The 14,785-nt window shown below is 39.5% G+C and overlaps 1 protein-coding gene across 9 annotated transcripts in view; it reads right to left on the bottom strand.

Annotated features, from left to right (window-relative positions):
• LOC118929225 (integrator complex subunit 6-like) overlaps window positions 1–14,785 on the bottom strand; it is a 57,021-nt gene that overhangs the window by 24,844 nt on the left and 17,392 nt on the right. For all 9 annotated transcript variants that reach the window (XM_057495740.1, XM_057495737.1, XM_057495739.1 and 6 more), the window contains 4 exons: window positions 2,480–2,629; window positions 1,644–1,733; window positions 1,230–1,413; window positions 846–974 (listed from right to left, as the gene is read on the bottom strand). In XM_057495740.1, coding sequence (XP_057351723.1) covers window positions 846–974; window positions 1,230–1,413; window positions 1,644–1,733; window positions 2,480–2,629 — 553 coding nt within the window. The remainder of the gene's footprint in view (window positions 1–845; window positions 975–1,229; window positions 1,414–1,643; window positions 1,734–2,479; window positions 2,630–14,785) is intronic.

The raw sequence follows: 14,785 nt of genomic DNA, 5'->3' as shown, positions 1-14,785 counted from the left end.
CTACTTCAGACAGAAATGTGTGTCTTTCCGGCCCTGTGCACCTGCTCACTTTGCTTCTCTACACAGCTACCATTGATTATGGCCATGGCAATTACAGCATATGGATCAGATCAGCCGAGCACTGCAGTAATGATGGCGTCTAGGTACACATATGTATGTATGCGTGTGAGCTGACAGGGATGAGGAGAAGCAACAGCCTAGAATAGGGCTCTGAGGAAGCCTTGCAGTGCAGGTATGATTTGAGGGAGAAGTTCCTTCCCCTATACAAAAATAGCTCTGCTTTCATCTATTTTAAGACGTTGAACTTTCTATAAAATCTTATTTGAAGAGGAAAGGTTCTGCCGTTAAAAACTGGCCAGGAAAATGATGGTGTGGGATCTTATAGAATATTAGCAGTTCCTGGATAAACATTCATAGTCTCTTGCTGACATGTGGTAACAAACACAGATTTCATAATGCCAGCTTGGCACATTTGGCACTCACAAGACCAAAACCAGATTGCTAGTTAAGTGACACTCTGTGGAAAATCTCCAGGCATTTCTTCAAAAGAGAGAGGAATAGTTCAGTGTCATCCCAAAACTGGGACCAGGAAACATGGAACATGTAGGGAAAAGGCAGAATTTTCTTAGGAAGATTTGACATTGAATTAAAGTTGTTAGAATCTGGCCTCCTGACATGTACACAGAGGCAATGAATGAATGGTCGTTGTTTGGATGGATGTTTGTAACCACGTGAATGCATGTGGATAGTGAAGACTGTCTATTATGATTAGTTTAGTGTCTCCCCAATCTCAGATCACTCTCGTATATAATACCTTAGGGTGAAAACAAAGTTATCTACTGTACCTTCTCCAATAGGAAGTGGATCTGGTCCTGTTTTTTCAAAGTTAATAACTACACCACTCTGAACTTTTTGAACTAGAGATTCTAAACATTGATTCAACATTCTTTGTGTTCTAACACAGTAGGAGCGACCTGTACCAGAAGGAAAAACAAATAGTACAAGTTTGATCAAATAAAATGCTATTTAAAAATACAAGCCTTTGAAATCTTAAAATGTTATCTTGAAATAATTATAACTACTTTGGCAGCAAACATCACACTAATGATGACCTTAAGCAGCAGAGTTAAAAGATTCTTAAGGAAAACAAGACTGGACATAGTGTTTAAGAAAAACTATACTCTGCTGCCCTGAATTCTTCCTTTAGAAATGTTAACTATTGCCAATACCTCCCGTGACTTCGCACATCTGTGTGATGGCAGATTCATCAGTTGGTACACTCCCTAGTTGCTCTGGTTCAGTAGATGCCAATCCAGGCAAACGCAACACCAGGGCAAATAACCTTTGATCCCAACGAAAAGGTTCTTTGGTCAGTTCACTTCCAGGCAGAGGAGAATTCAAAGGAAGATGAAGCTGATAAGGCAAAATTTGAAAAGTTTCATCATAATGACCCATACAAAAATGAACAAAGAATTTAAAGGTTCGCTTTTCTTTCATGTATGCAATAAAATGAAGCAATCTTTCAAGGATTATAAAGATGGAAGGTTTAATCAAACTTATTCTTAACTGGAAATTTATGCCTCCCACAGAAATAGCTGCATGTTCTCTGCCATTTAAACGAAATTTAAAAAATGAAATCTCACCTCTTCTTGCACACCAGCCGTACTTGTTAACTTGTTTCCATCTGTGATGGTAATTAAAATAGATGGTTCTAAAAAAAATGGATTTCTCCCCTAAAATGCATTTTAAAAGTATTAGATCCATGTAAAGCAATAAAATTTATTTAATCTTTTACATTTGCCTTGCCAGTGATCTCTCAAGTATGTGATAAAATTTGCCTGGATAAATAAGAAGGAAAAGATTAGGGACTGAAGTGGGTGGGAATCAAAATAACAATCCCCAAAGAGGTAACATTCAGAATAAACTGAGGAATTCTTGTAATTCAGGAACTCCCCAAACTACAAATCCAAATTCTGCCTGACAATCATAAAAGAAAGATATTAAAGAGATTATAATGGTAGAATCATCCACACCTGTGAATCGATTCACCTGAGTCAAAGTCCTGGCACAGATATGGGTACATTAGTTACTTATACTCTGCAACCTGGAGAGTGACTCTTGTGAGCAGTTTCTACAGTAGAGTGACTGGTGGTTATCATAGGAGACAGGTTGGGTAAGTGGGTGAAATTTTCTCTTCAATTGTCTTATTCCAGTATTTCTCAGGAATTTATTCATCCCATTCTCAGATACTTGATGATCTGACGGTTAGGCAATTTTAATTATATAGTTTATGATGAAGCCACATACAGGACCCCCCCAAAAAAGGGATTTAAAAAAAATATGTATTCAAGAGCTATATAGACCACCTTTTGGAGGTTATGAAAAGTAGCAGAGAACTTGGTAAGCAAGCCCAATTTAAAATTCTTACCCCAAGTCACCAAAATAAATTAGCTGTGTACTCACTCAAAATTTTTTTTACCTGTCCATAATTGTCTATTCCAGATATTAATCTATTGAGATTTAACAAATCAAATGAGGATCTTAGAGCCTGACCAAGAGTAGTCAGTCCAGAAGCCTGAAGATTTTTTAGTTCACTCATGAATGTTGCGTGATTTTCCTTCCAACCAGCCTGAAAACCAAACATTTACAAAGAAATTCCCGATTATACAATGAACAGTATATAAGGTGCAAGCAACTACTGAATAGCAAGTATCAAGCCTCTAACAAATTAATAATTCCTTAATCTAATTCTGTTCTATATCTTGACTGATCAAGGGGAACTAAAGCAAGCAACCAGTTTCAGAAAGATCTGCCAGCATTAATAATGATCAAAAACAAAGATACAAACAATGCATTTGTCCATTGTGGCTGGAAGGCCTTGGCTCAAGGAGTCCAGTTTTCTATTCAGTCTCAATCAAACCCTACCAAAACATCTCACTACTTACATTAGTTTGATGCTGGTGATAAGCATGGAGTAAGGCGGAGAGGAAGGAGTCATTTTCTAAACGCCTTGTGTCCTTGTGTGATAGAGACAATTGGCTATTGAGTGTTGGATCTATGTGAACTTTTCAAACCAAAATTCTTCTTCCCAAATGATATTTTCACTTTAAACAAGAGTAAATGGTGAAATATAGGAATAAAGCCACAACTACTTGGAGACAACCCTTCTGGCATCTCCAAGCATTCAGAAAGCCCCAAATCCAGAATAAGCGGGAAAAGAAAAGACACAAAAAGCTTTGGCAAAGAAGCAGCATCCCCTAGGCACCAACGGCAGCAAAGAGCCAAAGACCCACGCTCAGCAGTCTACATGCTGTGAGTGAATTGTCTGTAAAATAGAAGGAAAAGGTCATGCTAACCGGTCAGTGATGGCTATAAAAATAAAGCGAAACAAAATGCCAAGAAGAGAAGCCAAAAGAAGAACATGGCAGCTAACAGTAGGTCACAGAGGAGGTGTTACACCAGCAAGGGAGAGGACAGGAAGCACAGCTTGACAACTTGGTGGGATAAACAGCCACTGGGGTCCTGGCAGCCCAGAGGACAACAGTGTGATACACTGAATGTTCGAGTCACACCAAACAGGCCAGTACAGCTGGAGGTGGAATGCCAGAGCAAATCAATACAGAGATAAAATAAACAATATCAATTTCATGTTTAGCTGAGACTGCATTGTCCATGTCCATTATCCATACAACTATAGCAAACACTGTCTTTTCTAGTTTCACAGTCTCCTGAAGCAATTTGGGTCAGAATGACCCGAGGCAGAAAGGGGGCAGATTACTACCCACAACCTACCATAAACTTATTTGTATAACCTTGAGCGAACTTGTTGGTTTGTAGGACCTACATTTTATTATCTGAAAGTGAAGAGGACTGGATAAGCAAAGACACTGTAAGGCTATGCATGATACACGGTAAGTTATTCACGTTGGACTCAGTGAGAATGGCTCCCTCTATGGTTGAACAGTACACAACCTGTATAATTACACAAGGTGAACGTGGTTCTCGTTAAGATCCATTCCAGTCCAATAGGGTGGGGTTCTGTGAAATTAAAGGTGTGTTGTATATTTTAAAAACTATGCCTAACATATCTTATAGGTCGAGGGGTCTAAACGTAAAACACTTCCGTGTGTTCCTTTGGCCAGATTGTGTAGATGACTTTTAGTACCTGGGAAGTGGGGCAAAAGAATAATTCTGTGTGGCTGAAGGAAAGTCTTATTGAACTAGACAAAGTAAACTTTAGTTAAAAGGACGGATTATGATTTAAATTGTCCTCATCAAATACTGAAAAATATCAGCAGGTGATTACAAATCACACTGAATTCAAAACTCAGCCTTCTTTGGGATGGAAGAGAAAGACGTGCAGTTGGGAGGGATTCCATCAATTCTTTCCTTTATTTATTCAACACAGTGTTCTGCGCCAGCTCTGCTGCACGGGGCAGAATGCTGCACGCCGGACGCCGGGGATAGAGAGAGGAGATAGCTGCTGAAACATTCCTGCCACAAAGAAGGAAGGAAGGCAGTTAGAGGGGCTGAAAGAACAAATGGCCAGGGAGTTAAGAAAGGCTCCTCATAGAAGACGGGGCATTTGAGGAGGCCTACTGGCCTGAAAAGAAGAGCATGGGATTCCCCACACTGATCTGAGGAGGGGAGGGGGCGGGCTGAGGGAAGAGAACAGCGAGTTCATGAAAAGATACGGCTTCCTGGCGAACTGTGAGTCATCTGGGAGCATGGTGTGAGGCAAGGCAGACAACCCGGGCTCTGACCATGGAGGGCTTTGTACAATGTACTCGGTAGTTCGGATTTTTATCTGCTGGCCCTGGGAATAACTTGATGTTTTTAATTAGGGGAGTGGCCTGATCAGATCAGATCTTAGCGAGTTCATTCTGCTAGGAGTTGGAGAATAAACTGTGGGGTGGAGGGAAGGCTAAAGCTTGAGGCAGGGAAACTTGTTTGCAGACTGTTGCAAAAGCTTATGAGAATAGTGATGAAAGCCTGGGTGAGGGCAGCAGGGACAGAGAGGAGGGTGCAGATTAAAGAAAAATTTCAGAGGTGGAGTCATAAAGACTTAGTAGCTAATTAGAGGCATGAGTGAGAGAGAAAGGGCAACACATTAGGTTGAGGTTTGGGGCCTGGGCAAACGCAAGTGCTGGGGGCCTTCACCCAGAGGCCACTTCATAAAGTTGACTTTATGTTTGGAGTTAACTTCATTCAGCATCTTAACTTCCACACTGTAAACTTTGAGTTATATCTCCAGCAAGTGCTGAACTCTTGAGAGCCACAAGATAGTTCAAGCATGACAAAAGAAAAATTAGTGGACTTCTTGATTTGGTAAAGGGCTGGGAAAAGATTTGGGGACCATGTAAGCAACCACCCTGTTGCTCATCAATATTTAAAATCATGTGTCCTGGTTGTTAGTAGTCTTACTAATCAATTTGTCAGAATAATTGCTCTTTAAAATTTCCTTTATTATATGAATTGAAAGCATTTTACAAATCATTTCCACAGCTGAATTACTGGCATGCAGTTTTTAGGTCAATTCCAATTCTTTGCAATGAATTGGACAATTTAATAATATATTTTATTTGTATTTATAAGAAATTTGAATGCTATTCCTACCTCAGTACTACAAAGTGTATGAGCACCATTTTCTACCCAAAGCAATAAACTTCTTGGTAGCAGCCTAGATCCATCAAGGGAAGAGCTAAATGCCACTAACTCCATTCCTCTGACGCTGAAGGGGAAAAAGGCCTAGAGATGTATTTAAATATTTAAAAAGCCTTATTAATGTGACAAATTTCTTCCAAAAAGATATTCATGAAGAGCTGGTTGGAGAAAGTATATGTGTTAATTCTTCATTCATTGCTAGGAGTCGATCTTTCCATAAATGAATTCAGGACAGCCTATTTACCTGCTTAACACAGTCTTTTCTTTCAAATTACTCCAGAGATATCCTACTCTTATGTCAGGAAAACCTGTGCTCCTGATGAGAACTGACATACCCTCTTACGGAGCTTTACAGTTTACCAAGCACTTTTACACTTCCCAGTTGCTTGGAACAACCCTATAAAATAGGCCTGGTATTACCATCCTTATTTAGTTTTAACAAACCAGGAAGAAGTAAGACTTAGGTATGTCTCATTTGCGGGGGTGACAGTGATAGTGAGCCACACTCTAGAGCTGCACTATCTAATCCAGTAGCCCTTAGCCACGGAGCACATGAAACATGGCTAGTCTGACTGGGGATGTGATGTAAGTGTAAAATACACTGGGATTTTGAGGACTTAGAACAACCACCACAACAAAGAATGAAAATATCTCAACATGTATTTTTATATAGGTTGAAATGATGTTTTGAATATTTTCAGTTAAGTAAAATACATTACTAAAAGTTTCACCTGTTTCTTTTTACTTTTTGATGTAGCTACTAGAAATTTTTTAATTTTGTGTATGGTTGGCATTATATACTATCTATTGGACAGACACCTTCTAGAGGGACCTTAAGGTCAGGCAGGAGAGCTTGGCCTTGCTTCAGAAGACGACTCATTACAGAGCCCAGGGCAGGGGAACACAGGATCAAAGCAGTGTCTCAGGACATTGGCAGCAGCATAGAGGACAGGCAGGAGAAGGAGAAGCTATAGTCAGGAAAAAGAAGCTAGGAGGCTTGACTAGAAATCCAGGCCTGAGGCAATCAGGGCCTGAATTAGGATAGGAATGAAGAGGAAGGAGTGGAGAAACATTTTAAACAAACAGGATAGGAGTTGGTGACAAACAGACCATGGGCCTATTGGAGAGAGAGGAAAATATGATTATAAAACTCCTAGCCTGAGAGACCTAAAGAATAGAGATTTAAGACAAAGGGGTACAGGATGGGTGAAATCCTGAACGAAGTTTATGGTCCTGACACGTCAAGCTTTAAAATTCACCCAAAAGTAAAATGATGATAATGATGATGATGATAAATAATAATCATAGGTAATATTTGTCAGTGTCTATGTGTCAGGAACTCATGGTAAATTAGCATAGCATCTGAGTCTCATAACCACCCCGTGAAGTAGGTGCTATTATTCTTTCCATTTTATAGATGACTGCACTAAGGCTCAGTGAGGGTAAGCAACTTGTCCAGGTCAAACAACTCATAAATGACTCAGTCAGGATTTCAACCCAGGTAGGGTAATTTTAGAGCCCACCAACTTAACCCACTACAGATTGATGTCGTAGACACATCTTATTATATGAGCTTAAAACTTCATAAGTTCACCAGAACTCTGAATTTCATTTATTTTAAGCCTACTTTCCCTGATGTCCAAATGCAGACCAGCTGAGGGTGGGGAGCACTGAACTGGGAAGTGAAGACCCTGGTGTATCTATTCTTGGCTGTAACTAACTAGCAAAGCAAGTGGCCCGGAGTAACTCATTTACCCCTTGTTAGGGCTATTTCCTCATCTGAGCAATGAAAAGGCTGAAAAACCAACTCTAAGTTCCCTTCCAGTTTTCACATCCTATAATTCCATACCACGTACCAATCCTTATGTAAGTCTGACTTACAGAAAGAAAACGCCTCATCCCAATAAATATGTTAATTCAGGCCTGGTTTAAATTTGTGTAATCAACTAAAAATGTCTTTGAATATCAACAGAAAAAGCATGGGCCTTTCAGCCTATCAATGACTTGGGTTCTCGTCCCAGCTTTACCGACTAGCCACTTGCTATTTATTCTTCATTCATCACCACAGAAAGGAGAGAATTTGCACTCCTTTCCTCAGAAAGGCAAACCCTAAAAGAAACATTTTCTACTACTCTATCCAACCTTATTTTCATTTCTTTATCAGACTGGACTGATGGGTTTGGCAAGAGGAGACAGGCATGCTCTCTCTAGGCCTGTTGCTGAAACTTCTTCTAATTTTCTAGTATGTTCTCTGACACATGGTGCTTAAAAGGTAGGCTCTGCCCCTACGACAGACATATAGGGGAGGTCTGCCAACGTGTGAGCTATTTGGAAGCTTTTTGAGAACATACATACAGGCTATACCCTCCAGGCTAGCTTTTACCAGGCATAAAGCTGTTACTTAGAACTCTGGCTGCTTTCTGTGTTGTACTTCTCCACTGGTTTCAATGGAGGGGGAAAAGGTGGGGGTGTTATTTAGCGGCTCCCCCAAACCTCAGCATCCTAATACTTGTCCTTCCTGAAGTTCATCCTATTTTGCCAGGATCATTTCTCTGATTCATTGATTTGTATTTATTTTTATTTTTTAAAATAGAAGAACCCTTTCCTCCAGTGAAGTCTTGCCAGGAAGTATAAACAAGTAAACGAGATAAAAGCACATCAACTGTCCTTGAAGGAGATGTAGGAGTGGTGCTCAAGGCCTTTCTGAAAACCCCTGCTTTGTCTCTAAAGGTCACTTGTAATCCTTTTCCAAAATATAAATGACCTTGTTAGACATAGTATAATGTGCAAATTTAATGAGCATGCTATTAATTTCCTCACCCAAGGTAAATGAAAAACATATTTATGGCAGCTGCATCCAACTTTCCACAAAAGAAGTACCCCTTGAAAACTGTGTACACTGAATTTTTGTAAATCACAAAATAATTGAAAAATTCCAATTCTCTGGGGTGGTAGCTATTGAAAGGGAATGGCAGTGAACCTTTTCAAAAAGCAAAAATAATCCTTCTATATTATAGATTGTCACAGTCCAGGAGCTCTCACAAAGCACTGGAGAATCTCTTGCTGGAAGGGCACCATTTGCTGCTGAGCCAACGCACTGCACTGACCCATTTTGGGCACACACACCCGAGACGTGATTACACTCCCCTGATCAATAGTTCAGTTCGGTCCAAGTCTTCCTAGCTTGTTAGCAAGCCCTTCACAATAAATAAAAAGCCTCCCTGGAACTGGGAGAGACGATACATGTTGCTTCCCTCCCCTTGACAAAAGACTTTTTATCTTGAAGGAAATGAAATCGCCTGGTAATATTTGCCCTTCCTAATCCCATGTAGAAGGGTATCCTGACCTTGGGCTCTTCTAGATGGTTACAACCTAAATGATTATGGATTTGAGTATTTTCCCAGATGTTGCAAGTTAAAGCCAGAGTCTAAATTTAGCAGGACCATCGTTTCTCTTGTTAAAAGATAAACTATTTTCCTTTTTCCATCTGCTCTCCTCAAGTCTAGGGAAAACTTGCTCTGCAACAGTCCAGACAATTTGAATAAATCAACTTCAACAGCATTTTTCAACCAACGTACTTTCTTCTTCACATCAACGTTCTACCATCTTTGTCATCACAAACTGTTCTTGTGTTGGTAAACTGACCAGTGAGGCAGAATGACATGAAAAATAAGAAGCCTTGCTTTTCCAATCAGCTCTGCCTCTCAAGGAGATAAATGGCTTTTTCCTTGGTCTTTGCCCTTAGCCTTCCTTATCCAGCATATTTGTGCAAGTTAAAACTTTTCAACTTCAAGAATTTTCTTCTCACAATAAAAATGGACTCCAGTTTTGATAGATACAAGACAAGGTTTGCTTGCCCTCTTAGGTAAACAGAACCCTATGATAGCTGAATAACCTTAACATGTCCAAATGTCTTTTAAAATTGTGTTTACAGCTCGCACACCTACGAAGGAGATCGCTATAGTTGTGAAGTACACATTACAAAGACGCTGTATCATTAAAAGAATGGAATTTTCTTGCTTCTTGTATCTCCTTTTAAACTCTCTTCTCACATTATATTTCTCTGAAATTTTTTTCCCTTAATACTCTAGCAATTCGGTTTGATTTCACTTTTTTTTTTGGTTTTCTCACTTGACTCAAGGTACTGATACACTTTCAGGTTCAAAGGAGGCATTCTATTTTTCGGTGCTTTATGTATTCTAACATAGCTTTTTTAAAAAATATTTTTTAAAATTAAGGTATCATTGATAAACACTCTTATGAAGGTTTCACAAGAAAAACACTGTGGTTATTACATTCACCCTTATTATCGAGTCCCCCCCATGCCCCACTGCAGTCACTGTCCATCGGTGTAGTAAGATGCCACAGAGTCCCTATTTGTCTTCTCTGAGGTATACTGTCTTTCCCGTGACCCCACGCACACCAATAACATAGCTTTTTTTGTTTTATAAAATTACTTGTTTTAAAAATATCCAGTTCAGTTGGATTCCTTTTTGTCAAAGCTACTTACCCTGTCAGGGGCCCTTAGTGCCCTGAACTCGCTAAAATGTCAAAGCCCATTTAATTTGATTATATCACTTCTTTCCTTGAGAACTCTAAATGCTATCATTTTATGGTTCCATCCACCAATTTTTATCCACATGCTTCAGGAAATGCTACCAGTGAAGACCACATAAAAGAATTCTAGATTACTTGACTCTTCTACTTTTTAAAAAAGTTCTTAGGAAACTGACCCCCTAATATATTGCAGAACATATTTGACAGCCTGTGACCTACTGAATTTTTCTTCCAGCAGATAGTTCAAGACTATCATGACCACATATTTTAAAGTAAACTGGGTAAAGAAATCATTCTACTGATACTGAGTTTGATTCTACAGTTTGATTCTACTGACACAGAGTTCACCATTTTGCATTCTGGTCTCTTTAAAATGCCTAGTGTGCATTTTTATAGTATATAAACAATCATAAGGATTAAATATCTGCAAGATGCATTTATGAGTTTCAGTTTTTATGCCAGGGAATTAGGATGATATTACAAAGCAGCACACCTCCTGAGTTCACTCGAAGTCATGGTAAGATCAAAAGAAATTTTATGTTCACCAGAGGATGCTACCACATAGAAATTGAATTTTAGAAACTTCTCTTCTTTATCCAAGAGTCAACCACACTGTTACTGAAGGACAAGTACTTTAAAGTTGCAAAGAGGTTGCCAAACTCAGATATAAAAAGTTTCCTCTCTCAGACCATTTCCACCATACGTATTGACCAATACCTATTATCAGGGGGGAAAAGGCTATTGTGCAGTTCACATGTTCCATTGTTTAGATTTTGACTTCTGAAAGGAAACATTTTTATGAACATATGCACAAAATAAAGATTAACAAAGATGGCCTTGGAAAAATGCACAAGCACAGGAGTGAGACAGCCACCCAAATGGAGCAGAAAGGAGGAGATGGCAGAATGGCCATGCATTACTTTCTAAAGATTATATAGCATTTCTTGCCTCCAGACTAATTTTTAGAAATAATTTTCTCAAAAAAATTTATAAGCTGTTTTTACATTATGGAAGTAACACACATTCATTGTTAAAATCACAACAGAAATACAAGGTTAGTCCATCTCTTCAGAGGTAACCATTGCTAGGAATCTGTCTTGAACATGAAACTGTTCACAGCAAACAGAAATGACACCAATACAGTGGAGAAACATTTACCAATTTAATCATTAAGAGATAGCATATTAAGCACATACAGGAAGTGTTTCCTAAAATTTAAAGCAATTTTGAGATCACCCTGAATTCCATGCCTCAAAAACTCCACTTCCTAATTTTCAGTTATACAGTTCTCCTCTATATTTTTTTGGAAGAAACAGTGGAGATAATCTAGTCTAATCCCCTCATTTCACAGATAAGAAAATTGACACCATAAAAGGTTAAGTGACTTGCCCGGGGTCATGAATCTACTCTAATCAGTAGCAGGCTGGGACTAAGAAACTAGTCTCCTCCCTTCCAGTCCTGTAGGAAGCCGCTAAAGCCACACAACTTGCCAGATTGGAATGACTGTGATAGTGTTATCTACAAGACAGGCTGTTATCACCACTTTTTAACATTTGATTTATATAAAAGTACCTAGACTTAAATAGACTTCTAACACACTGTTCAAAACATCCTTATGACTTGGAGTGTACAATGTCTATACATCTATGTAAGGTTTTAAGAAAAACACAGACCTTCGCCCCACACATCTGTAGCATTCTTCTACAGGAAATAAAACAGGAGGGACCCACCCCCCTCAACTTCTCAATTCCATGGCTGTAGTAGAGCCTAGCTATTCTCCCTAAAATCCTATTGCTTACTGTCTGGTTCTGTGGGCGCCCTTCTGCAGAGACAAATGCAAAGGGAGACTGGGATAACAGCAGTGCCTCCATGCAACTTCAGGCCAATTTAAATAACAACATCTTGGTCTCATTCAGACTAATCAACCACTAAAGGTTATCCTCAAGCTTCCTCCCCCTTCCTTCTGCAACTTCTCATTATACTAATGCTTTAAAGCACCTTCTGATAATATTAATTCTTCCTATCCATGAGCATGGGATAGATTTCCATTTATTTGTGTCTTCTTCAATTTCTTTCATCAGTGACTCACAGTTTTCAGAGTACAGGTCTTTCACCTCCTTGGTTAAGTTTATTCCTATGAAATTGTTTTCCTGACTTCTCTTTCTGCTAGTTCATTGTTAGTATATAAGAATGCAACAGATTTCTGTGTATTAATTTTGTATCCTGCAACTTTTCTGAATCCAGTTATTAGTTCTAATATTTTTTTTGTGGATACTTTAGAGTTTTCTATTTATTGTATCATGCCATCTGCAAATAGTGACCAATTTGGATGCCTTTTATCTTATCAGTTTGGATGCCTTTTATCTCTTTTTCTTGTCTGACTGACGTGGATAGGACCTCCAGTACTATGTTGAGTAATAGCGGTGAGAGTGGGCATCCTTTTCTCATTCTTGATCTTAGAGGAAAAGCTTTCAGCTTTTTGCCATTGAGTATGTTGTTAGATGCAGGTTTATCATATTATGGCCTTTATTATGTTGAGGTACATCTGCTCTATACCCATTCTGTTGAGAGTTTTTATCCTGAATAGACATTGAATTTTTCCACATGCTTTTTCAGCATCTATTGAGATGATCATATGATTTTTATCCTTCCTTTTGGTAATCTAGTGTCTCACATTGATTGATTTACAAATATCACAATAGCTTTGCATCCCTGGAATAAATCTCACTTGGTCATGATGGATGATCCTTTTGCAGTATTTTTGAAATTGGTTTGCTAATATTTGTGGAGGATTTTTGCATCTATGTCCATCAGAGATACTGGGCTATAATGTTCTTTTTTTGTAGTGTCTTTGTCTGGTTTTGGTTATTAGAGTAATGCTGGTTGGCCTCATAGAATGAGTTTGGAAGTATGGCCATCCTGCCCAGAACAATTTATGGATTCAATGCAATCCCTATCAAAACACCGCTGGCATTTTTCAATGAACTAGAACAAACAATCCTAAAATTTATACGAACCACAAAAGACCCTGAATAGCCAAAGCAATATTGAGAAAGAAGAACAAAGCTGGGGGTATTATGCTCTTTGACTTCAAGCTATACCACAAAGTTACAGTAATCAAAACAGTATGGTTCTGGCACAAGAACAGATCCATATATCAATGGAACAGAATAGAGAGTCCAGAAATAAACCCATGCATATATATGGTCAATTAATATATGATAAAAGAGCCATTAATATATGATGGGGAAAAGACAGTCTCTTCAATAACTAATGTTGGGAAAACTGAACAGTTCCATGCAAGAGAATGAAACTGGATTACTGTCTAACTCCATACACAAAAGTAAACTCAAAATGTATTAAAGATCCAAATTTAACACAAGAAACCATAAAACTCTTAGAAGAAAACACAGGTAGGAGATTGGATTAAAGATGGTGGAGTGAGAGGTGAGACAGATGCTTCCTCCTAAAACCTCTTATAATACGAAAATATAATTAATACAACTAATCCTGAAAAAGCAATAGGAAAGAGGGCTACGTCAGACAGCATAAACCTGGATAAAAGAATAAACCTCACAGAACAGGGTAACATATCAGAGCCATGGCCCAGCAGGACCCAAGCCCTTCTCCCACCCCACCTCACCAGCGGGAAGAAGAGAAATGGAGCAGGGAGGGAGTGGAGGCCTGGGACTGCAGAACACCTAACTCTGGAGATCTGCTCTGGGAGCACAAACCTACATTTCATGGTGCTCTCATGACTAGAGGGGTTGGAAGATTAAGAAAGGCAGAATACCTGGAGAGACTGAGATTCCTGCCACTTGTGGAAAACAGGGATCCATATCTGGCTGCTCTGGGACAAAAGAAAGGCAGGCAATCTGAGAGACTGCCTAACAACAAGAGGGCTGCTAAAGGGGCAAGGATTACACAGAGCTTACTATTCAGGAGAAAGGACAGGTAGACAAAATTGTCCAGGTGCACTCTGCCCGGCAGCTTGGGAACTTTCATGATCTTCAGGCACTCCAGCCCCCTGGCTGGCTACGCAGCTCCAAGGCCTCCCTCCATGATACGCAGTCTGCTGCATCTTCCTCCCGGCCAGGCCCACCTGGCACACAAACCAGCAAACCGCACCTTGGCATTAGGCCAGCCAGAGGGAAGCCCCGCCTACAGCAGCTACAAACGAAAAGCATAGAGGCTTATACCTGTGTGCTTGGCCCACTGGTTCTGGCAGTGGAGGCAGGCATAGGAGCCAGGAAGCAGGAAACAGCTTTTTCCTCCCCCCTGGCACCAATACCGCTCTCCTGTGACCCCCGACATTGCTCCAGGGGCTGAGCAGCTCCAGACAATAGAGCTTCTGGGCACAAGAGGGCACCACATACAAATATGAAATGTCAAAGGAACCTGATTCAAAGCAAAATTATGAATACACAGAGAAAGATTCAAATGAAATCGACCTCATGTATCTTCCTGAAAGGGATTTCAAAATGAAAATCATTAACATGCTCATGGAGGTACAGAAAAATATTCAAGAACTAAGGAATGAATTCCAGTCAGAGATCCAATCATT

The sequence above is a fragment of the Manis pentadactyla genome, chromosome X (genome assembly GCF_030020395.1).
Source record: "Manis pentadactyla isolate mManPen7 chromosome X, mManPen7.hap1, whole genome shotgun sequence".
NCBI lineage: Eukaryota > Metazoa > Chordata > Mammalia > Pholidota > Manidae > Manis > Manis pentadactyla.
Note: the sequence above shows the minus strand (reverse complement) of the source record. Positions and strands in the feature narration are given on the sequence as shown.